The sequence below is a fragment of the Thunnus albacares genome, chromosome 21, assembly GCF_914725855.1.
Source record: "Thunnus albacares chromosome 21, fThuAlb1.1, whole genome shotgun sequence".
Lineage (NCBI taxonomy): Eukaryota > Metazoa > Chordata > Actinopteri > Scombriformes > Scombridae > Thunnus > Thunnus albacares.
This window is the reverse complement of record NC_058126.1, coordinates 10,325,653-10,353,577: the sequence shown is the minus strand read 5'-3', so window position 1 is coordinate 10,353,577 and position 27,925 is coordinate 10,325,653. Positions and strand designations below refer to the sequence as shown.

The 27,925-nt window shown below is 39.2% G+C and overlaps 1 protein-coding gene across 2 annotated transcripts; it reads left to right on the top strand.

Moving 5' to 3' along the window:
* Positions 1-811: 811 nt before the first annotated feature.
* smchd1 (structural maintenance of chromosomes flexible hinge domain containing 1) lies at positions 812-27,879 on the top strand. 2 transcript variants are annotated; one of them, XM_044339468.1, is made up of 48 exons: positions 812-1,405; positions 3,246-3,321; positions 3,535-3,693; positions 3,812-3,894; positions 4,045-4,178; positions 4,325-4,439; positions 5,387-5,506; positions 5,635-5,801; positions 5,890-5,980; positions 6,078-6,294; positions 6,392-6,512; positions 6,981-7,164; positions 7,348-7,386; positions 8,481-8,675; positions 8,855-8,968; positions 10,892-10,998; positions 12,370-12,452; positions 12,586-12,699; positions 13,518-13,598; positions 13,699-13,836; positions 13,930-14,074; positions 14,331-14,433; positions 14,675-14,747; positions 16,447-16,580; positions 17,147-17,275; positions 17,382-17,606; positions 17,773-17,915; positions 18,347-18,432; positions 18,520-18,638; positions 20,004-20,165; positions 20,394-20,522; positions 20,631-20,710; positions 20,862-21,019; positions 21,137-21,252; positions 21,382-21,443; positions 21,543-21,627; positions 22,232-22,363; positions 22,513-22,668; positions 22,763-22,889; positions 23,363-23,482; positions 23,946-24,031; positions 24,141-24,263; positions 24,486-24,667; positions 25,666-25,775; positions 26,902-26,972; positions 27,056-27,224; positions 27,326-27,484; positions 27,591-27,879. In XM_044339468.1, exons 1-48 carry the CDS (start codon positions 1,238-1,240, stop codon positions 27,683-27,685), a joined length of 5,985 nt encoding a protein of 1,994 aa, XP_044195403.1. In that variant the 5' UTR covers positions 812-1,237; the 3' UTR covers positions 27,686-27,879. The 2 variants fall into 2 exon arrangements, with proteins under 2 accessions (XP_044195403.1, XP_044195404.1); XM_044339469.1 differs by lacking the exon at positions 7,348-7,386.
* The last annotated feature ends 46 nt before the right edge of the window (positions 27,880-27,925 follow it).

Sequence of the window (27,925 nt, the reverse complement as noted above, 5' to 3'; positions counted from 1 at the left end):
AATGAGATATGTGATATTTTATGTAATTATAAAGTTGATTTGTGATTATTTGCGGAATTATTGTCATTGTGGGTTAGGATGGGTTTTGTTTGGTTTGTTTGTTTTGAGTTGTAGAGTCTGGTGTGGAGGATTTGTATCCTGTACTAGAACATGTCCAATACATTTCAATAATAATAATAATAATAATAATAATAATAATAATAATAGTCCAGATTTGACAAGTCTAAGTATAATGGTTTTTGATCTGGACCTGGCCTAATGTGGCCTGGATGGGGAAAAAGCAATTTAAATTGTATTTGTTTTAAAATTGTATTTATTTTGAAATCACAAATAGACACTCTTAACTATGAAGTATCATAATATATATAAACAATCAGACATAGCTAAAAGAGGAAATCTTGTTCATGCTATTAAATCAGAACAAAAACAGTTTCAAAGCAAGTTCATTAAATTCACATAAAACAAAAATGGTGATTCTGTGAAAAGATGAAAAGAGAAGTTATAAGAAAAAGAAAGAGAAAAAGATGAAAGCAGTGAAATCATAATTTTTGTGTTTTCACAAATCTGAAAGTGTTTAAACAGCATTAAAGCTTTTTGCTACAATATCTAAAACTTTTTCATACGTGTAAGTGGTGAAAAAACGGAGAATCAACTGCTAAATAGTATTATATATGCTTCCCTTTACTTTTCCCTTAACTACGAATCAGAAGCTGACTTCAGCGTCAACTTGGTGGTGTGTGTTTTCGCGGAAATAAGAGATGTTTGTCCGTAGTATGATTCCGTAGAGGGTTGCGGCCTGGTAACCCTCGCGAGAGTGATAATTTTAACCCAAATCGTGATCTTTTCCTAACCGTAAACCAGTGTTATTTGTGCTTAAACCTGACCAAACCTTAACCACAGCGATGTCACATCATAAAAACATAAGTATTTTGTACAACGCGCACAATGATGAAACAACAAATCTCGCGAGAGTTTGGCAAATCTAGGGAATGCACCATGACCCAGGCACGACTAACCACACTGCCCAGTCAGACCCGAGTGAGGAGGCAAAGGGGGAGGAGGAGGAGGAGGAGAGGACAGGAGGAAACGTACCAGACTTAAAATTTGCAAAAGGGACTACTTTCCATACCACACAGCCTGACAAACGTCCGGATTTGTGAGAATTCGTGTTTACGTTAAAGACGACTGTTAAACTTAACTGCGTTTGTAAGTTACTTTACGCGTTGAAGTGGAGAAGATGTTGAACTCCAGCGTCCAGGGTCTCTCTGCATCCTTCCTGCAGGACAGCAGATATGTCAAAAGGATCAAAGTTTTCGACTGTCGCTTCGAAAATATTCAGCCTAAGGGGGAACTGTTTGAAACAACTCATTTGGACTTTAACGACTTCCGTCGAGTGCTACACAAGGTTTGCTAACTTTACTTTGGTTTTGGAGGAGGGTGAGGGGGGGGCGGCAGGTCAAATAGTGAGGTAACAAGTTTTAGAGTGTCTTAAATTCAAAATATCAGACTTTAAAAGGTTAAATTTGCATATATGAGGTTTCCATTTCAGCCTTGACATATTATTACATTTATTCAACCATTTATTTCTGTTTAAAAGCTGCACAGTGTTCAAAAAGTAACACATTTGTCCAAATATATATATTTTTTGTTATTTTTTAAATGTCATTATTTTAGCTGTTTGTGCAGCAGAACAACAATATGTGTTGTAAGTATGTCAGAAAATCCTGTCCCTGATAATTGTTACACAACACTTCCTGCATCATTTGAAAAAAAAAAAAAAGTGTCTTCAATTTCCTTGTATTTGGTTTCCTAAAAATCTATTAGAGCTGCAGCAATTAACTATTTTGATAAGTGATTAATCGTTTATAGTCATTGTTTAAGGAAGCCCAAATTCTCTGGTCCCGACTTAGTTTTGGATGACACAAAACAAGACATTTGAGGGTGTTATATAGACCAAACAATCATGAAAATTATCATTAGCTGCAGCCCTTATATAACTGATGTGTGACTACACCTTGTTGACTCAGCTTTATTACCATAGTTTGTGGTTGTTGTTGAAAATACAAAGAAGGTTAAGACACTTGGCAATCAAATTCAGCCTCACAAAGGTTAAAATGATGCAGTTTCCATTGAAACTGCTTCTGTAATATTTAGTCTCTCCTCACTTCTCATATGAAATGAAACTGAAAGAACTGGTAACTTTCAAAGTGATAGGATTAACTGCAGGTGTGATGTAATAAAACGCCCTTACCATTAGCAAGGTGTGTCTATTGAACTGGCAACTGAGAGGATATAATTTAGACTTCTTGTATTTGCCTAAAGGAAACGAAACTGGCAAGATGAAATGACCCTGTCAGGGCACATTGCATTCCGCCACTTGCACATCAATACCCCGGTGTGCCACTCCCTTTATGTTTTATCCTTATATGCTAATACATGACATGCTGACATGCAGCAAATTTGTTCTTTACAGACAAGCCTCTATATTTGACCTTTAAGGCGATTAAGTGAGGAAAAAAAAACCTCAAAAATTGTTTTAAGTGTTACAACTAGAAAGAATTTTACAGTGAGATTGTCCAATACTGGTGTAGATTTTTAAAAGCTGATGTCAACCGTTGGCACTGAGTAGGTTTTGGCTACTCCAAGAAAACAAACTAATCAATTACAATCAATTGTGTGAGAAAAGTGAGAAAATAATCAGCAGATTTATCGATAAATGGTATAACCATTACTTACAACCCTTAAAGGTACTATTCTGTTTTTCACCATGTGATCACACAGGACATAAAATGAGTTGCTTTCAGACAACAGTATATTTCTGTTAATCAGTACTGAAGTCATGGTAGTTTATAGATGTTGTGACGTGTCATCTTGGCGAGGTAGGTAGAGGTATGCAACAGGACTCTGCATAGTTACACTCAGTCAAAGTATGCACATCGCTACCTACCTCACCAAGATGACATGTCATGACATCTCTAAATTGTCACCACTTCATTAATGACTAACAGGAATATATTGTTGTTTGGAAGCAACTGATTTTATGTCATGTGTGATCAAATGTTGTGATACAGTAAAACAGAATAACACCTTTTAAGGGTTGCAAGTAATGGTTATATCATTTATCGATGCGTTTATCTCTGTGATTTGTCTATAAAGCTTGCATGTTATCTGGCAATATTAAAATATGATCATAAAACTTACTAGCGAAGAACTGAACACTCACTCTGGTTATTTTTGTTTTACAGAAATTTTCCATCCGTCCACATGAACCAAATGTGTTGGTCACGACAGACAGAACAGTCCTGGATTTTGACACATTTGGTGAGTGACTCAGTTCTCATTGGAGCAAAAGTGCTGCCGTGAATTATAGATGAGAAAATGAACCAAATAATTTTTTTTTCTGATTTGAATTCGCTGTGATTATGTCTGTTTTGAATGTTTAAACTTGACTGTTAGATAATGCTTTAAGTCTATTTATGTCTGTGTAAACAAGAGAGATGAGAAAGTCGTTTGCCGTCTTTTGTTTTATTGCAGCGATGCTTCAGGATGCCACCACGCTCTACTTGTTGCAACGGGAGGATCAAGCTCTGTCAGAGGCGGTGGAGGAGCACATCATGTTTGCACCTCATTATGATACGTTGGTTCAGAGTGGCATGTATGAGTACTACGCCAGTAAGGGACACAATGCATTACGTAAGTGCTTACATGATTTAAACAGAGGTCAATAACCAGTCAAAGCAATACATGTTACGTTGCATATAATCGCTCATAACTTTAAATCATTAACTTCAAATGTTTTTGTTTTTTCCAGCCTATGCGCTTGCTGAGTTGATTGACAATGCTCTTTCAGCCACAGCTAAAAACACAGGTGTGAGGACAATAGAGATCCGAATGGTTGGTCCTGCAGTCGCATATCAATTATAACCAAAACTTTTTGTATTTTTGCATATTGATTTATCATTAATGTCATCAAACGGTCTGTGAATTAGTTTTAGTATCTGAATGGTAACTTAATGATATTTCGCTCTCTGTGTTATTGTCCAGCTGTTTGATGAAACTCTTGGGAAACCTGCAGTGATTGTCTTAGATAATGGGTGCGGGATGACCTCCAAGCAGCTCAATAACTGGGCGGTGTACAGAGGCTCTAAATTTGTCAGGGAAAACGGCAAGTTTGCAAGGTTGGTGTGCTTTGCATTGAAGCTTCAGATTACATGTTTTATCCAAGGTGTGCTATCAATGTTATATATTTTAGTTTAAAATAAACAATAGTTTAAAATGAGCAATTATCTGTCTGTTTTTTTGGTTTTTTTTTTCTTCACTACAGTAAGGAAGAGGGATATGTTCGGCCTGATCCTGTCCCTCGTAGTCTCAACAGTGATATATCCTACTTTGGAGTTGGAGGAAAACAGGCCGTTTTCTACATCGGAGACTCAACCAGGGTAAGTCTTCAGAGAAAATAGTGTTTATTATCAGTATTTTATGTTAACTATGAATCACATGACCATACAGCAGGCTTCGTAAAAGGCGTCACTCGTAGTGACAAACCCACAGAGACCAACAGACAGTTTCCCTCAGCTCTGTGGAGCTTCATTGTTCATTACTTTCGCAGCATTGTTTTGTTTTTGTTTTCAGCAAAAAAGCTTTAAACACAGACGAAGACAGACAAAGTTAAAGATTTAGCAGCTAAAGAGCCAGATATTTCCCTCAGGAGTTGGTGAAGACCAAAACAGAGCTAAAAGGAGAGTGAATATCGAACTTGCATATCACCAGGTGGCCAGAAACATGTCTCTGATTAAATGCTGATGTTGCTCCATGTCTGCTGGATGTTTTGCCAACACGTAAGGTGTTGTGTTTACAGCTTGTTTTTGCTGCCTCAGGTGGCCAAAAAATCCTTTATTGCAGATTTAAGGAATGAATATAAAAAAACATGCAAAGGGCTTGTTGCTCTGGGTACCAGTGACATAATGAAGCCAGGTTCAGCCTTTTTGTGTCAGTGCTGTTGTCCCATTCAGATGAATGAGGGAGCTGTAATTTTCAAGCAGTCTGTTCTCGATATGGCATTATAGCATGTGCAAAAAGATAACTACAGCTGTCGTAATGGATCGACAGAAAATCAATCAGCAACTATTTTGATAATCAAATAATCCTTTTAGTCATTTTTAAGCAAAAATATCAAATATTCACTGGTTGTTGTTTCTCAAATGTGAGGATTTGAAGCTGTGCTTTTCTGTGTCATAGATTATCGTAAATTATGGTAAACTGTAGTACATTTAAAAAAAAAGTCTTAAGAAGTTGTTACAGGCATTTTGACATTTTAATTGATAATGAAAATAATCATTAGCTGTAACCCTAAATATAATCATATATTTGTTTTTTTTTTATTTAGATGATCACCAAGTCAACAGGCTCCCCAGATGTTCATGAGCTGGTTCTGTCAAAAGAGGACTTTCAGAAAAAAGAGAGGAATAAAGAGGATATTTACAGCGGATTTATCAAAAACAGAAAGGTAAATGCTGAGTAAATGCACTTTTTGTAACTTCAAAACAAGCTGATCATGATTTGTAATTTGGGGGTTCCCTGATTTAACATCTCTGCTGTCTCTCCTCTGTGTGATGGTTTCTTGTGCTCCTGCAGCCCGGTGACTCATCACATGTGAATAAAAATGATGAGCGCTTCCTCCGTGCCCTCATCGCTGAGGAAGCTGGGAAGGAAAGCTTCACCGCCGTGGTCATCACGGGAGTCTTGCCCGAGCATATCACATTTCTGAAACAGGATTTTGATATGTGGACCCGAGAGCTTGCGTGAGTTCATTCCCCCGCAACCTCCCGCTGGTAATCCAGACTCTTACCAGGTCCCAAATTAAAATGCATTGTTTTGTCCATATTTCAGTCACGTATATCACTATTACGTTCATGGAGTCAATGGAAATGACTCGAGAAGCAGCCCTAACAACTTGGATCAGTCTAAAATTGACATTCAGGTGAGTCTGCTGGTCTTAAAGGGTTTAATTGATGATCACAATTACTTGCAGTTTATAATACAACCGTTTGACAGCTGATTGTAATCTCTGTAATCAGGTCACTTTGCGGGAAAAGCCTCCCAGATGTCCTCGTATGATGAATCTCAAAGAAGTCGAGGACGACATGCAGACTCTGTACATAAATGCTGCTGCAGACACGTTTGAGTTTAGGGTCTCCACTGATGCCGGCACCGGGACAGTGGAGGGAGTCATTCGGTATCATCCCTTCCTCTATGACAAGGAGACGTACCCTGAAGAGCAAAACACTGTGCAGGGTATTATAACTTATTGAAATATACACATATATGTATGTGACATTTGACTGGCTTTGGATCACAACTTTGGATTTTATTATGGTTCTTTCTTCATCAGCGCTTCCTGTTGACGAGATTGACGAAAACGAGTCTGAAGACGTTCATCTAGCAAGAGGGAAGAGGCCCATATTTGAATGTTTCTGGAATGGACGACTTATACCTTACACCACAGTTTCAGAGTAATACTTTTAACTATTTTTTTTTAATTTTATTTTATTTATTTATTTTTTTTACATCTCTTTTATCACTAAAACTTTAAAAGATAGAGGTAACTTAATTCTTTGTCGTAAAAGTTGCTTTGCTATTCTTATTTGCTTGCTAGATAAGAGTTACTGTAGATGAAAAGATTGATAGCTCTCATCTTGCCTCATGTCTTTATGGTAAATGTGAAGCCAGAACCGGCAGGGCAACCAGCAGAGACCGCAGGGAGGCTGTGGCTGGGCCAAGAAATAGTTACAGCACTTAAATCTCTATAAAACCATAAATTGTCATTTCCCATTTTTTTTTACACATTAAACAAATGAACTATAATGTGTTAATTGTGTGTTCCCAAAATGTCTAACTATTCCTTTAACACAATTTATTAAACAATTTGCAGTTTGTTGGTTTATTTGTTGTCGATGTTTTTTTCTATCCATTTGTTACAGGTTTGACTGGTGCACTTGGCCTAAAGGAAAATCAAAGCTGCCTGCGGAGTGTTACGGTCGGTTGTCAGGGGTGCTTTTCACTAATGACACCTTTAAGGTCACCACGAACAAGCTGACCTTCGTGGACCTGGAGGTGAAACTGAAGAACAAGGAAGCCATCTTCACACGCGTTGTGAATGGACAGGTGGTCAAACACTTTATTTTTCTTCCTAAGCTCTTTGATTACTAGAGCAAATTACAGCCCCTCACAGATATGGATATACAGTGTATTTGAATCAATTTAAGATTGATAAAGCCATAAAAGTTACATGATGATTCTTTTATTGCTGTCGATGTTGTTGATATTTATTATTGGAAGTGTTCACAGGGAAAGAACAGCTCCGCAAGTCCCTCCCCCCCGATCAAGGTGCCTAACTATAGCAAAAACCAGGATACAGAAAATGTTCAGCAAGGGTTTGTGGTAGAGTATAGAGTCCATACTGTAAGCAAGCCTGTCAGTGATGTTCTTTGTATGTCTAATTTCCATAGTGAGTAAGTGTGTGATAGGGATAAAAGATCAGTCAAAGACAGCAGGTTTGTTGCTACATCTGTCCCCAAACAAGGTGCTTAAACAAATCGAAAGAAAAGAATTCAACATATGTTGAAAGACCATGGATTAATCAAGTGACTTGGCGTAAGTGTTGAACCTACTGAGAATTGTCAAAATAATATCTTCGTAATGACCTTTAACACAATAGAGACCGGAGCCAAAGTATCAAAGTTTAATAGAATTTATTTTCTTGTACAAGAAGGAGCGTTTCACAGTTTAACACACAAGATGAGGTTATAAAGAAAAAGGCTCCTTGAGGAGCGCTTACAACAAGTTTTTATACAGTATAGGTGGGCGTTTCAGTTCTTCTCCTAATCTGTCAATTATAGACTTCATCGATAATGTCATGACAGTTTTAGGTTCTCCTGTTGAGGAGCCAACCTGCAAAACTGACCCCTAGATGACATGCTCTTGACCTGTCTCCGACCTTTATTTCCTCTATCTTCCTCTTACGAATATAATACTGAACTCCCTTTAATCTTATCTGATGAGTCTGCTGATGTTGCAGTACAAAACAGGAACAATTCATCATGACTTGTGTAAAATGGTAGCACCTTAAGCATCATAATTTTTATAACAAGAATTAACACACAACTCTGCAGCTCCCTTAACCTTTTATTTTGTCTCAGTCATAGACTGTATGGATGAGCAAAGTAAAAACCCTGCCAGATGTTTTTTCTGAGGAGCTGTGGAGGTAGAAATAGACCTAAAAGGACAATGAATATCTGACTTATCTGAACTCAGCCGTAACAATTTGATAAGCCAGAAATAGTCAGTCAGATGCCAGTTTTGTAGGCTTTCCGTCTCCTAGTGGTCAAAAATATCTTAATGTACCTTTAGGCTGGTTGTATATATTAAACAGCTAAATTCTGACCAAGTGTTGCTGAACTTGTTTCTTTTGGTGTCCACAGAAACAAAGAAACATTCAGTCGGAGTTTACCAAGTGGCTGCAAAACTGTCACGAGAAGTTGGACAAGCAAGTCAAGTTTGTGCACTTTAAGGAGATCATAGCACGAACAGATGTATCCGCTAAGAAAATGCAGCATCCCTGGGCGACTTTCTCCTCCATCGAATGGGACGGCAAAAAATACAAAGCAGGCCAATGTGTAAGCATCTATTTGTTTATTGTGTTTTGTTTGAGCGTACATTCTGATCAGTGAGTCCATCTACAGTACCAGTAAAAAGTTTGGATACGCTTTCTCATTCAAGTGAATGGGGAGGTGTGTCCAAACTTTGGACTGGTACCGCTTATTGATGCATACATACGCTGCACTTCCTCATACAGGTGAAGTCTCAGAAAACGGTGCCCATCATATACGGAACGGTGATTAGGTTTTTGCTGTATGGAAATCATGACAGAGACGTCTTTGCCACAGGAGGACTGGTTGAACTGACTCTGGTAAGGAAGTTTTTATGGAGTTTGTATTTGAAGAAGTGATAAGATAAGTCTGACTCAGGAGTCTTTGTTGCTTGTCATCCCTTCCCCCATCAGTGTCTGAACTTAATGCCAAATCATCTTCAGAAAAAAACCTAAAAATGAACATAACTGTGTCAATTAAGACTTTTATTACCCAGAAAACTTTAACTTAAGCATGGCATCAGGAGGCTGCACATTCTACAGACCTAAACATGGAAGAGTTGGCGAGATGTGGAAACCATGAAACCTACGTCTTTACCCCCAGGTTTACTGGATAAGGCTGGCGATTTTCTATATTCTTCTTATTGTCAACAAATCTCATTCTACTTACAAGCATTGTGTGTATCCAAAGCCTGACATATCATATTCCTCTGCACTGTGGACCTCCAATGTTGTCCAAAAACCATTAAAAACACTTCAGTGAGCCACACCGCTGCACTGGGTGACATTCTCCTTCACCACGAAGACGGTAGTTACTGTAGTTTGTTAAAAAACAACTTCAAAGGCAGTAGGCAGATGCTACTGTTTATGGCATCGCTAGCTTGTTGTGCTACATATTACAACCTCTTTACTTTGTGCTACATTGTAAAATTTCTCAAAAATCTTCAGTACAGTAAGGGTCACTATCTTACAACTGTTATTAGTCTTTAGAGTATCGTGGAAATGTCGTTGCATCTTTGCTCAAAAACCACACAGAGACATAAAGAAAGCATTAAACATTGTTACTTGTTGAAGCAGTTATAGACAGTGTACAATCAATTACAGTCAGTAATAATTATACAAATGTCCAAATACAAAATTGCCTTCCTTAGTGCAGCAACTAGTGCAATGGCGTGGCTTATTCACATGTTTTTAACAGTTTTTTGGACAACAATGGAGTTCTACAGCACAAAGAAATAAAAATAAGAAATACTCTATTAATCCTGAGTGAAATTGAGGTGTCACAGCAGCATCGTCCAGTACACACACAACAATAGAATTAAAATACAGTAGTTATTATACTTACTAGTTATTATAGTTACTTACACTACGAATCACATTCACATGCTGAATGGGTAGAGGGGCTACCATGCGAAGTCCCATCTTGCCCATCAGAAGAAATCTAATTATTCAGACACATTCACACACTGATGGCACAATTTGGGGTTAAGTATCTTGCCCAAGGACACATCGACAGGCGGACTGGAGGAGCCGGGAATCAAACCGCCAACCTTCCGATTAGAAGACGACCCGCTCTACCTCCTGAGCCACAGCCGCCCCGTGTTTTACGTTTCACGGTTTCTGCCCCTCGCCAACTCTTTCATGTTTAGGTAAATGGAGTGTGCAGCTTCCTGATGCGACGCTAAAGTAAAAGTTTTCTGGGTAATTAATTTCTAATTGGAAATTAGAAAAAAACAAAAAAACGCCAGTCAAATCCTTTAAGTGCGTGAGCCAATGTTCAGAGTTGTTCAACCTCGAAAATCTTTGGACAGATCTGACCGCAGTACATTGATCCTCTTCATCTAATCAAACAGAGTTGTAGAGTATCTGTAGGTAAGAAAGACAAGAGTCAAATCCAGATGTGCAGAGCGGGGTAGAGACTTTCACTGCTCATAGTGCTTCTATAAAGAACTGATCTCTATATAAATAATATGTCTCATGTTAGTTTTTAAAACATGTGAAAATTATAATTCAATTGTTTAATTAAAACACTTTTTCATTAACAGTATTTTGTGTGTCTATGTAAATTAATAATAGTAAAAATAGACAAGATTCATTTTAAATTAAGTCTAATACAACAAAATATTGAACAAGTTAAGGGGTTTTTAGATTGCAGAAATGAAGACTATTGCAGACTTTTCTGTTTGTTTACAATTGTCTTTGATTTTACTTGAATGGAGCATAAGATTGATAAATGTTTCCTAGGAACCCAAAGCACTTTACGGCACAACCAAGATCATACCCATATCCAAGATTGACAGGAACGCCACTGATGATGCAATCAAGAAAAACATCGACAATGACCTTGCCAAGTGAGTGAACAGTTACTATCAGGAATGCTCTGAAGCTAATAACAAACGTATGTGACCAGTAGCACTTATTCTGACTGATTTGGTTATGAGTGTGGTGGAAATAATGCAAAAGGTTATTTTTCTTTACCTCATCTCTTTGTCCTGACTAAGCCATGTTAGTGTAAAGGGGACATATCATGCTTTTTTGATTTTCTGTCTTATTTTTTATATTGTTATAATCTTGGATGTCTATGTTAACCATGGTCAAAGGTCCAAAACCTAAGGTTAACGTTTGTAAAATGCTCCCTGCAAGTCAAAAACAAGTATACGGCTGTCCATTCTGTAATCTTTGTTGCTAAGGTTGTTCACGCTGTTCACCCGCATGTCTCAGATCAGATGTCTGCTTGAACATGTACGAATGTATTTGAGATAGGGCTGTAGTCTCCTGGTCGACTGGTCCATATGCTGTCGTCTGACCAAATTCTCATTAGTGGAATAATTGCCGTGCTACTTTCATAAGGAGAAAAGTGCTACATAAGCAGCCTTCCAGGATTAATCCATTATTTCCTGCGGCGGGAGGGACAGACTAACAAATTGCCTGTGTATTCAAAACACCCCCGTTGTTTTCACAACTTTGAATTCGCCCAACCTAACGGAGACTGCTGGGTCTAACTGTACTCAACGTTTACTGAACGATTACTGAGTCAGTGTTTCTCCTATGATAATAATTACAACGAGAACCCCCGCCAGGCCAAAAAAAGTGAGTCAACCTCTGCGTCGTTACCTAGGAAACTATAGGTAGTGTAATTCGGTTTAGGAATACGGCATTGCGTAATATGTTTGCGTAGCGAGTGGGAAAGAGCGAGCGGCAGGAAAGTGACGGTGCATGCGAGCGGAGCAGAGGAAAAGGTTAGCGGTAAGTTGTCAGTCTGGCAGTAAATGTACAGTACAGACTCCAGTGTAACAGTTAACAAATGCTAAAAAGTCACGTCTGTTGTTTCCCCAAGTGCTGGAAAGGTGAAGGGGGTTAGCTCCAAAGTTAGCAACAACAAGTTAGCCTAACCTGAAGACACAAAACAGAGACCCCAACTAATAAATTAGTTGAAGATTATGTCGGATTTCAGTCGACCAAGATTTTCAGATTCAGATACCAAGATTTCATTTCTATTTGAGTGGGCTTATTTGGAGGGAGGCCTTAAAGAGACAGGAGCTAAATCAGCCATAAAGGGTCAGTATAAGATAAACAAGGAGGTTTTTTAACTGTAAATTAAGCAAAGATATTACAGTAGAGCCCCAGAATACAAAGATAGACCCGCAAATGTGCACGATACGTCCCCTTTTAACCCTCTGAGACTTTATCAAGTCAAGTAAATTTTATTTTCTTTGTTCCAGGCTTCCAGAGAAGCTGAAAGTGGACTGGCCTGAAGGTCGCCCTTGGCCACAGAATGCTGTGCGTCCAGCTGGGACTCTGTTAGGTAAAATTTTGCAATGTTTTCACACCACAGTTCACACATTCCAGTATCCCATGTGCAGTGAAATGTGATAATGTTGAAGAATGTTTTAATGTTATACTTCTTGTTTTGTGTTTTCGCCTTTGTATTATTTTAGGGCCGTTCACAGTTGAAATCCTAAACAGGAAAGAAGAGTCATTATCCAAGATGCCATCAGTGGGCCAGGGAACAGTGAAAAAACTGAGTGTCCAGCTTGAAATAATCCAGCACGGTAAGATCATCTGTGTCATAAAATAACCCCACATTCTTCTAAACTTCTTTATTTTTGCTTGAAGTAAAATCAGATGGTTTGATTTATAGAAGTGAGATGTGGTATTTTTCTTTTAAAGATAAAAGTCATCAGTCAACTAACTAGAAAATGATTCACTTTAACTATTAAATTTGTTTACTGTTCTCTTCAGCTCCTTGGTGTACAGTTTGTACTCGTGTTTAGCTGTGTCTCAAATCACATACTTCTGTCAGTACACTTTCATGTAGTACACTGTGTACACAATGTACATACTGGCGTAGTGTGCAAATTTTGACAGGTTAGTGTCAAATCAAACACAGCCATTGTGCACTTACCAGAAATAATGATCGCAAATTAGCATTAGCTAGCATTAGCATTCGCACTATCAAATCATTGCAGACTGCTCAATTAACCCAAAAAACATACTGATGGCTTATATCCGACAACAGTATAATGGTGCTTAGTGCTAAAAACACATGTATAACTTACATTTGTATAATGTGGCGATGTTCACCATAGTTACAATGTACCCGGCCGCCATTTCCAGTTTGAAAAGTCCCCTAAGTAGCCAAGATGGCTACCATTGAGGGCGAGAAGTGTCCATAGTTCCACACTCAACTTTTTGACTGTTTTGAGTGCACAATCCGGGTACTCACAGTGCACTGCGTTTTTCCATACTTCTCAGTGTGAACGCACTTATGCACTCAAAATGTTAAGTGTAAGTACAGAAGTATGCGATTTGAGACACAGCATTTGTCTTATGTATGTAGTAGTAAACTGTGTTTGCCCTTCATACGCAGGTCCTAAAGAAGATCAAATTGTGTTGACAATTAAGAACGACCAACCTTTACCAAAGCATGGCTTCTGGTTCAAAAAAATTGGTACATATCTATTTCTGTATCTGTTATTTGTTTGGATGCCCTGATTTTTGGTCCACTGAAAGATCATTTGTCAATTTTGAAAATGTGTCATCCATGCCAGAGAATCTGAGCTGCCTGGGGCAATATACCCTGTCGCTGAAGACTATCATTACGATAGATGACCCTAAGGCCAAGGCCAAGGCCACAGTCTTTGGAGACAAACAGCTCCCAAGCTACAAACTCAATTTCACCATCAAAGGTAAGAAGAACCACAGCAATGAAGTGTCTCACTCTCATATTCATGATCCCTTTTGCATGCATTAATCAAACACTTGTGCCACTTTTGTTTCAGAGGGTAGCGCTGAGAGTTTCACCGTGGGTGCAGTGAGCACCACTCTTCGTGTAGGAGTGCCGTTCGACATTCCTCTGCAGATAAAAGACCGTTACGACCACTTAACAACGCCTCCTCCCGATCTCGAACCTGTACTCAAATGCAGGTGGGTCACTCCCGTGTTTCAGGTTGACTTGAGAGCTTACTTGTGATGCAGCGTTTACGTATTAACTCCATCAGCAAAAAACATCTGCTGGTGGGTAAAAACATTACTTCAGTTTTGTTGTCGGTTTTATGTTGTTATCTTGGCAGGGTAACAAAGTGTTTGAATCTTTTCCAGCTACTACATGAAACTGTTTACCATACATTTCATAATGCCTATTGTCACTATCAATATTATTATTATTATTTTTATTATTTAGTGGCCTGGAGCTGAGTTACGGGGAAGTGGACTACACTGGAACCACATACACCATCAGAAATGTCAAAGCAAGAGGAAAAGTTCAGAATTACCAACAATCCAAGGTCAGAGACAATATACTTTCCCTCTTAGATGCCATAAGTTTGCCTTTTTACAAAAGAGGATGATGGAAAATGTGTAATAATGGTAATAATAGAGTGTTTACACAAAGGATTTTCCAGCTGAACCTAAATGTAACGAATCATAACTCACTTGTGAGAACATGTCATAGATCTTTTCTTCTTGAGCAGGAACATTGTTGTTGTAAATTTCATGTTTCTTTCCATCCTATATTTTATTTTGTAGACATATGACCTTAAAGTGACCCTACCTGGCCTTAAAAAAGACTCACAGACTTTAAAGATCAGCCTCCTGCCCGGTAAGTCTGATTTATTTATTTAGAACAGTAAGTGAGATGTTAAACTTTTATTCAGTAACCTGTGTGAGTGATTGGGTTTTATGCTGGAAATAATAGTAGTTCATAGACAATAAGCAGATTTTGTAGCACTTCATCAATAATAGTGATTGTTTACGCAACTTTTCAAAAAAATTTTCCAAACATTCAGTGGTTGCAGCTTTTCAAATGTTAGGGTTTGGAGCTTTTTTTGTGTGTGTCGTAGATTAAATATCTTTGTGTTTTGGACTGTTAGTCAAACAAAAAAAAGCTATTTGAATTGTCACTTTGGACTCTGTGAAAATGTGACATTTTTCTCAATTTTCTCACATTTTATAGAATAAAAGATTAATCAATTAATCAAAAAAAACAAAACAACAGTTATACTAGTTTTACACCTAAAGGGCTGTTGAATTGTGGTTATTGATGCTATTTTGGTTGAAACGCAGCTTATTCCTCACTGATTGTTGTGTCAGGGGTTCGGTTTTAAAACAAACAAATCCTTTTGTGTGGATCTAAGTGCAGAGGAAGGAGCCTCCAGTGAACTGTCAGACACAGTAACAGTTTCAGACAGCAGCTGTTGTAGATAAGTCGATTAGTGTCTCAGACAGATCTCTTCTTCAGGAGAGTATATTATGCTGCAGCAAGGGGAAAACCACATATTGTACAATGCAGAGGATCAACATGATTGATGTCATGCGGGGGGGCTTTTACTGGGGGCTCAAGGAAAGGACATGGCAGGTCAGAAAGACCTTTGGAGTTTGCCTCAAAATAGTAATAATAATAATAATACATTCAATTTTTTCTCGTAAGCCAAGAGCACTTTACATATAGCTCTCAACATACAGTTCTCCAGTCTAGATTTAAAAACAGATATGGACTCAGCATTGTGGATTGAGGCAGAGGGAGCAGCCTGGTGCGAGGCGTGATAAGGAGTCCATTGTTTGAGGAGCAAGAGGGAGTGTAGATCTTCTCCTCATCTACACCCCCTCTCATAGCCAGATGAAAAAGATTTGTGTGTGAGGAGAACTTTAAATGTCACACAAAAAAATGGAGATGTTGTAATAATATTAAGTGATAATAATAAAAAACTTTATTTGTGTAGCACTTTTCATACAAGAAATGCAGCTCGTTAATGTGGGACTTGAAGCTTAGATGGGTGCCGTAGGGTGGGGGGGTGATGTGTCGCCAGGGTTTTCTGTGAGTGAGAACCCTGGCAGCCAAATTCTGGACATGCTGGAGTCTGTCCAGGGCTTTATTGGGCGGTCCAATGAAGATGCCGTTACAGTAATCCAGACGAGATGAAACAAATGCACGGATGAGGGTCTCTGCAACAGAATCAGGAGGTGATTGCCGGAGTCGTGAAGGCAGACTTAGTGATGGATTTTACGTGTGGTTCAAATAAAATATGGTGTATTTTAGAGCAAAGTACAAGAGTGAGCACAAGATAAATTAATTAAAAGAAAACAAGACAATTACATCTTCCTCACACGATGTGATTATTTTCCTCCAGCTGTGGTTGACGTGTTAATCTGTTGGCCACTAACATTCAGGTAGAATAAGACCAACGTAAAGCTCTTCTTTAGCATCTCAGTTTTCAATGTGTACATAATCATTCTGAAAAAAGCTGTGACAGTTAAGGAAACACGCTCTGTTTTGTCAACTGCATGATAATGTTTTTCAGGTAATCCACAATACCTCCATGTAACACCAAAAGACATCAAAGTAGAGAACGGAAACCCTGTCGGTTTTAATGTCGAAGTTCACGATGAGGCTGGAAACGTCACTGCTAACCCCAAACAGACTGTCCGCTGCCAGGTAGGACTCACTAACACAGGGATATCTGTGGCGTCTGTCCACTTTCTAGAGCATTTTTCTCACAAGAAGTCTAAATTCTGCCTGAGCAGACATGCTTGACACAGGAAAATGTGTCTGTTTTTACAGCAGTATTGCAACCCAATTTGTTCAGCAAGAGCATGTGTCTCCTGAGAGTATCAGTGGTCTTCAGTAGCCGCAAATTATCCTGTATGTTCGCCAGCAAGTAAATTTCCCAGCAGGAACCATTAAAAATCTCAGTGAAAGGCAATGCATTGTTAAGTATCATCTTATTAGAAGGGCCTTTCATTTCTAGACAGAAAACACACTTGTGGTCAGAATTGCTGTCATTGGAGTATAAATCTCACAACTAAAAGCAACAATCCACAACAGAAGACACTTTGCTGCGCCTTGTTTTTGTGAGACACATTTTGTTTTAATGAGCTGAGACATGTTAGGAACTGATGTAATTTATGCTCAAACCTCCAGACTCCTCTCTGTTTTTTTATTGATATGTCAGTGTATGTTTGTGAATAAATAACAAAGTCTGTGCTGGTTGATTTATCCAGGTGCAGTCGCTTCCACCAGTGACAACTGACTGCAGCAGCACTGGAGCTGGACAGGTTGTGACAAAGCCCGTAAACCTGAAAATTATCAAGGGAGAACCACAACTACTCAAAGTTCAATTTGACATGCAAGTAAGTAAAACATGACCAACTGCTTTTAAGTTTCTCCCTACAATAAAGTTCTGTGATTAAAGCATCGATGATAATGGCTTCATCTTTTCTGAATTTTTACCACAAGCTTTGGAAGAACGTACCGTTGGTTGTGAGAGAGCTGAAGGTGCAGCCCAGCACGAGAGTATGCCGGATGGAGCTCTGCAGCCAGGATGATGAGAATCTGGTTCTGAGGAACAAGGAAAAGATCGAATGGCTGGCTGGAGGCTTACTAGAGAATCTGTTCTTGAAGCTGTTTGATGAGGCTGGCAGAGAGGTACCACTCACTGCTGAAATAGCCGCCACGATCAAGGTGTGTCTGTCATATATCATGCATTGTCTGCCTTTGTAGATGTTTGTTTTGTGAATATCAGAGCTATTTCCTTTTTGTCATCTGGAAAAATTTTAAAACAAATCAGACATTTAGGTGTTCTTGTATTTGAACGCTATTTTCATTGTGGCCTTTAACTGTGTTTAAGGTTAACTGGACAGGAGATGTAAATCGTGAAGATCTGCTCCAGGGGAAGCTGCCCGATGTACAGGTGCCTACTCAGGTGCAGGAACAGCGCTTCTACCAGGTGTCCTACAAAGACCAGAGTGTGTCTGTCTCCTTTACTATAACGTAAGTCACATAGCCAGCTCAAAGCTGTGATTCAGTGTTTGCAAGCTCAAAGGAATAGCTCAACATTTTGGAAAATACGCCTATTCATTTTATTACAGAGTTAGATGAGAAGAGTGATACCGCTCACATGTTTATACGTTAAATATGAAACTGCAGCCAGTTAGCTTAGCACAGCACAAAGATTAAAAACATGGGAAACAACTAACCCATAACCTAGCATTTTCACACTGTGGTGTTTGTGCAAATTAAACAAACGAGATACAATGTGTTAATGGGTAAGCTTTAGAGGTGCTGGTAGGTGGATTTTTTCCAAACAGAGCTGTAGTTTCCCCCTGTTTCCAATCTTTATGACTAAGCCAAATGCTGCAGGATGTTACTTTGGACTTACTGTGCAGATATGAGAGTGGTATCAATCAACGTTTTGCCTTTAGGCCTCGCCCAGATGAACCAACACGGCTAAAAGCAACACTGCTCCAAAGCACAGTGAAGCTGGGGGAAACGCTGCTCAGACACATCAGTGAGTATGAACCTAATCTCCCAAAAATCTCACCGTTGAGGATACGGTTGCACATAAAAGATTAAACACAATGTTTTCATCATACAGACTTGGAGCTTGTGGACCAGTATGATAATGTAACAAAGACGCTAACCTCCTCCTGCGTGAACCACATCACTGTGGACGCTGAGGGTCTGGACAAATCGGCCCTCGCCTTCACATGGCAGGTGAGAACGAAGATACAAGAACCTAAATGGAAACCGGGAAATTTAGAGAATGAAAGAATTGTTAGACCCAAAACTTAAATTCAGTCCTTCAGTCATACATGTTTAGCTTCAAAAAGACAGTTATGTCTATTAAATAGCTCACTAATAGTATTCAGATGTTTAGTAGCCAATCACCGTCTCATATTTTCCTGTATAACGATGTGTGGCATGAGACTTATTAGTTCTGCTTTCTCCTGCATATTACTGTATATGTCACCCTGACCTCCTTACCTTCATCTGTCCGTTTTCCACTTTCACACCATAAAAATCACACGCATTAGAGAGTGAAGCAGTCAATAAAATTTTAATAACACCGATACACTGATAAGGGTAAGGACTGATAAGGAACACCTACTGAAAAACAGCTTCTCTGATCTCTGCACCCGATGCATTCCTGGACAAGGGTGTCTTTGTCTTTGGGGTCAGAGGTCACTGTGGTGCTAAGGACTGGGAGTGCTTTGATTTATTGCCTGGAAATTTTCATCCCTAATAAATTTACAGGCTCCGCGAGAGCTTTTTTGTCAGATTCCAGCAGTTGAGAGTAATGAGCGCACTCCTTAGACATGTTATGTATATGTTTAGACGCTGTAACTGAGATGTTTGTGGTTAACTAAAAAAGATTTTATAATAAAATTTTCCTTCGAGTCTCACATCATACAGTGTGTTCACAGTCAGCTTTGTTCATTAAGCTCATTTCTTAAACATCATGTAAACAAGAGAATCAATGATCAGGGTAGGAGGATAAGAGAAACCTGATTTCCACAGGTAGATTTCTTCAGGAGAAAGCTCATTTCTTGCCTATGTGTAAGTTTAATTAGGTTTCCGATCACAATGTGCATGAGAACTTTAGAGGTTTAGAGCTTTAAGGTCTTGCTGTGCCAGCTGGGCAACAGGATAAAAGGAGTTTAAATAGCGATGCATCCTCATATTTAAGTAGTTCCATCCAAATTCTGGCAAAACTGAAACTAACACAAAAAAGCTTCTATAAAATCTAAATAAGTCTGCGTCCACCACTGAAGATTTCGCTATATTTTGACATTCAGACACACAAGTTGTGCTTTGTCTGTCTGCCTGTCCTCTCACTGCCCCGTCGAGTCTACTACAACACACACAACCCCCACCGAAAAAGTCAGGAAGGAGTGTCTGCTATCAATAATGCAGTTACAATCAGGTCAGCTGTCAGGGAACTGCTGCATGTATATGTAGATTTACCGGGTTACTACAGTGCTTGTTGTCTGGTTACCTGTTTAATCTTTCTTTTTTTTGAGTGCATGTAAACGCACTGATAGTTGATGTAAACATCGTTACTGTGTGTGTTGAAATCAGGGGAGCAGCAGTTCTGTGGTAGTGAAAGGGGTACGGTTCCAGTCTGGGACTCCTGGCCCCAGGGAGATGTGCTTCACCTACAAGGGTTATGTGGAGCGCGTCAACGTCGAAGTGACTGCCGGAGTTCCTGCGCAGCTTAAACTCGTCAGTGGACCAGAGCAGGTAAGAAAGAGTTTTTACCGTGTAATCGCAACGTCCCTGGTTTGAATCTGATCGTGAACTTTTGTTGCAAATCGTTCCTCCTCTCTCTCTCCTCACTTCCCTTCTCTTCTCTACTGCCCACTATCAAAATAAACACATAAATGCACAATTAAGATACTTTAATTGTTAGATTTTTTAATGTTCAGAAGGCCAGACTTACTGTTAAGCCCATGTTTTTTTATGTATAAGCCTTTGCAGGTGTTGAACGACCACGGCATCCCCACAGCGTTCCTCATCCAGCTGTGTGACGAGTGGGGAAACCTCTCCCCAGACCAAAGGGTTGTGGTGGAGTTAAGGTCTTCATCCCCAGCACTGAAGGTTAGAATAGAGTGAAAAGAAACAAACTGCTAACTGCATCCATTTATACCTTTTTTTTACACATCTGAAATGTTGTTGGAGAAATGTAATGAAATCTTGTTGTTTTAGCTGAAGACAACTGTTACTTCACAACCGGTGAACGCAGAGGGAAAAGCTGCTTTCACTGTTAAAAGTGTGAGTGGACCAAAGTGAGTGTCACCTTAAAATAATAATAAACTTCATAATATTGCAATACAAGAATAGCTGAATCTCATATGAGTGAGTTGATCCATGATTTAGGGGTCAGCCAATGGCCCACCATTCATCACTGGGGATGTTGATACTCTGTTGTTCCACTAGGGGGTGCTATCAACTGGCGTTTAGAGGTTCCTTCAACAACAAGCCCATCCACGGTCCCTCGGTGAATCTCACTGTCATCCCTAATCCCAACAAACCTGTCAGCCTGCAAGTGGATTACGACACCAGTGTCAGGTTTCCTGCTGGAAGCATCTTCCCTGGTTTGTATCTCTGTTTTTATCTGTTTGTGGGGCTCTTCCTTCACTACATGCACCCAGTTTTGTCTCAGTTTTGTGTCTCAGCAAACGGAGGACATCTGTGTCTTTCTGTCTGTGCAGCGTTCTCTATGACAGTGGTGTCTGATGAAGGCAGCCCGATTACGACTTTTAACCCTGCTGCTGCGTCCATGTTTCTATGGAAGGATACGCAATCAGGACAAAGGCCTCCAGAAACAGTGAGTTTCTAGTTTCTAGTTGATAGACAGAGAGGATATTGTGTTTTTTCAGCTTGTGTCTAAAAACTGAAGAAAAAAAAAACTTTTTATGTTTATTTACTGTTAGTTTTGTACTATTCTCTTTTCTAGGCCACTGAGCTGAAATGTAGTAAACCCAGAGTGGGTGAAAAGAATGACTGTTTTCACTTCAGGTAAAAAGAAACAAACTTTAACATCCTGTTTCTGTTCTGTCTGAGTCGCTGCATGATTTAAGAAATTCTAAATATTGTTTGTTGTGTGCTATATTGCAGAGACAAAGAGATCCCGGAACAAGTTGGAAAGCACATCATCCAGTTTTCTCTGCTTGTAGACAAAACAGTCCTGTTCAGTGATCAGGTTGGTTGAACCTAAAATCTACAAACATCACAGCGAGTTACTTGACAAGTTACCACCAGACACCCACTTTCAAAATAAAGACTGCAGCCATACTAGTGGCTTTGTGAGATTAGAATTAGGTATAGTGGTGATTTGAGCTAAATACTCAAATGTGGTGCTAACATGCTCACCAGGAACATGCTGATGCTAATAATCAGCACAAAACAAAGTACAGCAAAGTGAGAACATTTCATCCAGAGGGGAACATGAATGTGAGTCAAATTTCATGGCAATCTATCTAATAACATTTCACTCAAAACCACAAATTTTAACCTCTTGGTGGCACTAGAGGAAAAGTCAGAGGATCTCCAAAGTCAGTAGGATTCATCTTTTTGGGACCAAGAATATTTGTACAAAAATACCTCAACAATTGATGTTGAGGTATTTCAGTCTGGACCAAAGTGGTGGACCAACCAACATTGCCACATAATATGGAGATGGTCTCCATGTTGTTTTCCTTCATTAGTAGAAAGTAGTTTTTTGTTGAGTTGTTGCAGAGCTGTGGGTCAAAACCCTGACTCACCGAGAGAAACGACTAACCACAGTTCTGTTTCCTGTCGCCTAGATTACTATAAATGTGGTGGCCAATCAACCTTTCAAACTGGGACCTGACTCTCAGCGTCCAACCCCAGTTGTTTCCTACACTAAGGACATTGCCAACCGAACCTTGGTGGAGAATATGACTCTGAGGATAATGGTGAGCTTTCATCATGAATGTTTACTTATTGAGAAAGAGCAAAAACAGTCTTAACTTTCCAATTAAATAAGTTCATTTTGAATTTGAAGTGTGGCTGTTTACCAGCTGATATATAGCCTGACTGACTGAGTTGCCTTGATTGATTCCAGGATTCATATGGTAACCCAGCGGGGCAGAACCTGGACGGGAAGGTGGTGGTTTCTATAAAGAACTCTGGTGACGACAGGAACAAAAGTCTCCCTCTGTTTGATGGCAAAACCAACAGGACTCAATTTAACTTGATTAAGGGAAATGCCCACATCACTGTGAGTAACTATTACATCTATGGCATATCATAGACTCTGTTTAAGGTCTCCATGCACATCATACACATGATGACTGTGTATTTATTGTCCACAGAGGCTGGCCATCATGGAGAACAGCCCCGGCGACGATGGCAGTTCATACATCCTGGTCTTCAAACCTGAAGTCTCAGTGATTCAAACGCCCCTGGCTTCTTTTGAGCTCCCCTTCCATTTTTACAACGGTGTGATATAACATGTTTTCATTCACGCAGCTGCTTGGATAAAATTAGTGCATGAATGTGTGTGTATTTCACGTATGACTATTTAAAGGGTCAGTTTGCTGAAATTACAAATTCGTACATTCTCACTTACCCTTAGTGGTACCCAGCCGTGCAGGTAGTTTTGGTTTTATTTGCTCAGATTCAGAGATAGATGTCTGAGGTTTCTGGAAAGTTGCATTCCTGTTACATTTTCTTGATGTCATTTGTTCATGCTTTGAGCACTACAAACAAAATACAGTTCGCCTCCATCGTATTGGGTTGGTGGCAGAACTTTCAGAGATGTATATCTCACAACCTGAGCAACTAAAACCAAATCTTCACAGGTACAGTAGATGTGACAAGGGGTAAGTCAGAAAATTGGTTTCAGATTTGTGTGACGCAACCCTTTAAACTTCTGTCTGGTAACTGTCTATTATTTATCTTCTTTTTTTTAGATGTAGCAAACCAGCGGAAGATATCTGAGCTGTCCAAGGAGAAACATAAGCTAGCGGAAGAAGTTGCTACCCACAACACCTTCTTCAATACGTACTCTGAACTCCTCACTGAGCTGACCTGTAGGATTTCATCTCCTTTTTAAAAAAACAAAAAAGTTGATATTTAATGTTTGCATGTCATTCGCATGTGCTGTGTGCCACAATGTTTGCTTGTATCAAAGGCTGGTTGTTTAAAATATTTTGTTTTTACATTGAGGAATAATCATGTTTTTCTACAAAATCCTCTTATTGTTTTAACAAAAGAAGCTAAAGTTCTCAAACGTTTAAGTCTCAACAGAAGCAGCCATACAAGAACTTCACCTACATAAAACAGTCTTAAATTGGCAAATGTTTGATTCTAAATTAGGGAGTTTCTGGTTTATAAAAACAAGTAAACAAGATTACAGATCTGACCAGACATTTGATGTCTGCATGACATATTTTGGCTGGTACCAAAAAAAAGTCTTTAGGTGTGACACCATGCTCCTAATTGTCAAAGTTTGTTTGAAATGATCTCTGATTTGAACTGATTCCTCCCTACCAGCTCAACACCTGGATGCAAGTAATAGAGAAGCTCTCATTAAAAATGAGCTGGTCAAGAGCAACATGAACATGGCACAATGTGAATCTGTAAGTTATTAAATATATCCACAGTTTACTCCTGTATAAATGGAAATTACAATCTAATCTATATATATTTCTTGGGAGATGACATGTGCATATTTATACTTCTTTGTAGATCCCAAGTATTGACAGACTCCTTGCAGAGATGAACACTGAAACCAGAAGGATTCTGAATATGCCCAGAAGAATCTGCTCCATTCACGACCAGTTCAGGGGGCAGCAGGATGTATTAGGAATGGTAATGTCACAGGGGGAAAAAAGGACTTTTCTGATTGTTTAGTGCCTTAAAAGCCCAGTGTGTAATTTCAGGAAAGAGTGTCAATGTTTTGGGCTGAAGTGTGTGATAGATTTAAGTGGGGAAAGGACTGACGAAACAAAAGTATCTTTGCAAATTGCAATTTAAACATTTTAAACTAGAGGAGACTGCTGTGTGTTTGACCTTTTTACTTTTTGAATGCAGGTTGGCCACCTGGCCTTCGTGCAGGATGAAGATGCCGCCCGGGTTATTTCCTGGCATATCAGGGGTGACATGGACTGTGTCATTACCAGAACGACGGCAGCAGCACGGAGGATCTACGACGATACGCAGGGCAGGCAGCAGGTCATGGCACTTGACAGTGTGTATGTGCCACCGGGCATCAGGTACCTACGTCTTCTGTGTTAGAGAGGATTTTTAAAAATGAAACTCAAGATGTGTTTGTGACTAATAAAAAGTTTGATACCTACAGTTTGAAGCTGTAAGTCAAACACCTGTGCTCTTATTTTACACACCACCATTCATTTCAGTATAACTGTTGGCACCTGAATAGCTTTCCTGATAAGATTCCTGTGTGTCCTTGATTATAGTCTTTAATTTTTAGGCCTTCTCCAATTTTTAAGACTCCTAAGCAACAACAGTAATTTAAAGATCTCGTGACAGCTCCTTCTTAACGCAGGCTGTTTAAAACTAAGCAACAAGTCCTGCTTTCAGTCATCAAATTAGATACATTTCAGTTCAAAGGAAATGCAAATCAATGCATGCTTTGAAACTTGGACAATAAAAAATGAAAAGAGCCACAATTTGTGATTTCATGTTTTATCATTAACAGTTCATAATGTTGTTTGCTTTCAGTTTGGTTTACTTTATAAAAAGGTGATAATTATTGTGTATGATCACAGCGCATATTGCAACCATGCTGTGCAGTTTTAGATATTTTAATGGATTTTTCCCACTGTTTCATGCACTTATTTTTGTTGTTGTTATTGTATTGTTGTATAAAAATGCAATTTAAGTGCACATTGATTGATGCTGCTCTGCTTTACTGTGCAACAATAATGTAGCTATGAGAAAAATGTAAATGTAGCTTTGAGAGTCTATTGGCTAATTGATTTCCACACTGTAAAGAAATGAATGAAAGTCAGTGACAGCTTCAAGCAACATGAAAACACACTAAAAAAAATTTATGGCATGAATTTGAAACAGCTCAGAAAAAAATGTCAAGTATATGTGATTTTTAGATTAAGAACTAAATCCTCCAAAAACACTGATATAATCCTGGACATCAAAGTTGTGAGCAAGGTGTAGCATGACTCTACTGCTCTCTGAGCAAAGTCTCAGATCATCTCTCCAGTCTCTCTGCTAAGATTTGAATTGCTTGCAGGCCGCTGCCACACATATACAATGGCCGCATGGTCTTTAATCCCCCTGGGAACCCAGTGTACGCCAGAGACCTCCTGATTTACTCCCAAAACAAGGAAAGCTGTGACATCGGTGAGCTTCCTTCAATGGTTTTCCTGTTCTTAGCATAACGTTGTCTATTTGATGATTTATTGCAGATTTACTGTAGAAGTCAAAGACTGTTGTGGTTTTTCCCGGAAGCTTCCCAGCTCTTTGTGTTTACTGTTGTTGGGGTCTTTGCTCCATGCCCCCGCCGCTCCTGTCGGGGTTTTGGGTAAATGGTTCCACCTGGGATCCAACCACACAAGGGTGGAGGGTTTCCTCTGTGGGGGCCCTTCCGTTGGAGCAGAAGTTAGACCTCTTTCACCATATAAAAGGACAAGGCTGGCGATTTTCTGTATTTTTCTTATTTTCGCCAAACCAACAATGAGTGTATCCTAATTCACAAGTATTGTGTGTATGTGTATCTGAAGCCTGATATATCTTATTCCTCTGTGCTGTAGACCTCCGTTGTTGATCAGAAACTATTAAAACATGTCAATGAGCCACGCCGCTACACGGGGTCACATGTTCCTTTACGACAAAGAGTTAGGGCACCTTAGTTTGTTTAAAGCGATCATGTTTTCAGTCTCCAGAGAGTAGTTCCATGTGAAACAGAGGTCACTGTGCCTGCGTGGGAACGCAGAGCTGTTTCTAAACAAACTAAAGTGCCCATACTCTTTGTAATGTCACCCAGTGTACTGGTGTGGCTCATCGGTGTGTGTTATTAATAGTTTTTGGCCAACAGCGGAGCTCTACGGCACAGAGGAATACAATCTATTAAGCTCTGGATACGCACAATACTTGTAAGTAGATAAGTTTATTGTTGGTTGACAATAAGATAAATATAGAAAATGGCCGGTCATATCCTCTTAAAATTACTTTAGATTTGGTGATTTTCTTCAATTTCTGATTTTCTTTTTTAACTTTCAGGGATAAAAGTTGGTTCCTTCTATATTTTTTAGATTTAGACTTAACAGTTTCAGGCATCAAATTTATATTGTCTTCCTTTGTCAATCTCATTTATAGTGAAAAATTAATTTATAAAATATATCAATGGCTACCTCAAATAAGCGCTTTAATCTCCTCTGTATGGTTTTAGAAGTTGTAAAGAGTCAGATACATAAATTTAGATGTATTACAACAGTCTGAAAGTTTCCTGTTTATCTTTCCTTTGCAGTGTTTAGAAATATCCTTGGAGATACCATCCTGATTGATGACCTGGACTCTGCAAACAACTACAGAAGGGCGGTGAGTGACGCTCACTGCTGGAGCCGTGCAGTAAATTAACTGGCCTGCTGTTGTTTCTACTCTAAATGCGCTGTTGCTTACAGGTGGTACAGAACAAGATACGGTGTCCCACCATCCTGACCAGACAGGGGGAAAGGATAAGTAGCATGGGCAAGTTCGGAGGCGCACAGAACAAAGCCCCGCCAATTCAAGCATTAAAAGTGTTTGCAGCTCCCCTCCCACAGGACTACCACAACCTGAAAGATCAAATAGGTGACATCTCTCAGTTATACTTTAACGTTCATTTTTCTGGTTTCGATTGAGTGAGTTTGTACGTTAATTTCTCTTCTTTTTTTTTGTTGGTTGTTTATCAGAACTGCTTGACAAGTACAGATCTGCTCTGAAGAAAAAGGAAGATGCACAAAAGGAGCGAGATGATCACATGAAAGAGCTGAAATCTCCTGTGATGAAAAAAAAGCAACAAGAAATGAAGGAGAAACAGATGCAGCTACAGGAGATTGAGAGACATCTTGGTAGGTTTGTTGACCCGGGACTAAGGGCAGAGAACACATTTGACACTTTTTTATTTGTACTTTTTTTGTATTGTTCATTTCTTACTGGTCTGTCTTCTCCTTCCAGGGTCAACGCCAGTGAGACCAACGAAAAGGGGTCATGGGAATGCTGGTGAGCCATCTGGCATCATTACAAAGAGAGCAAAGCAGAGCCCCAGATGAACATGGCTTAATTGAACCTGATTGTTTGAGCATAAGTCTCAAAATTTATTTTATTTTATTTTTTTTACTTTAGAGTTAACTAGGTGGTTCTATTTAATTTTATATGTGCAGGATTAACAAATTTGTAATAGCATGGTATATCTCCAAAAATGTCTGGATTTTTTCTGTATAAAAAATATATATTTGTCAAGTTATCTCTTTGACTGTGTCCTTATTTCCACTCCATGACGACTTCAGTGA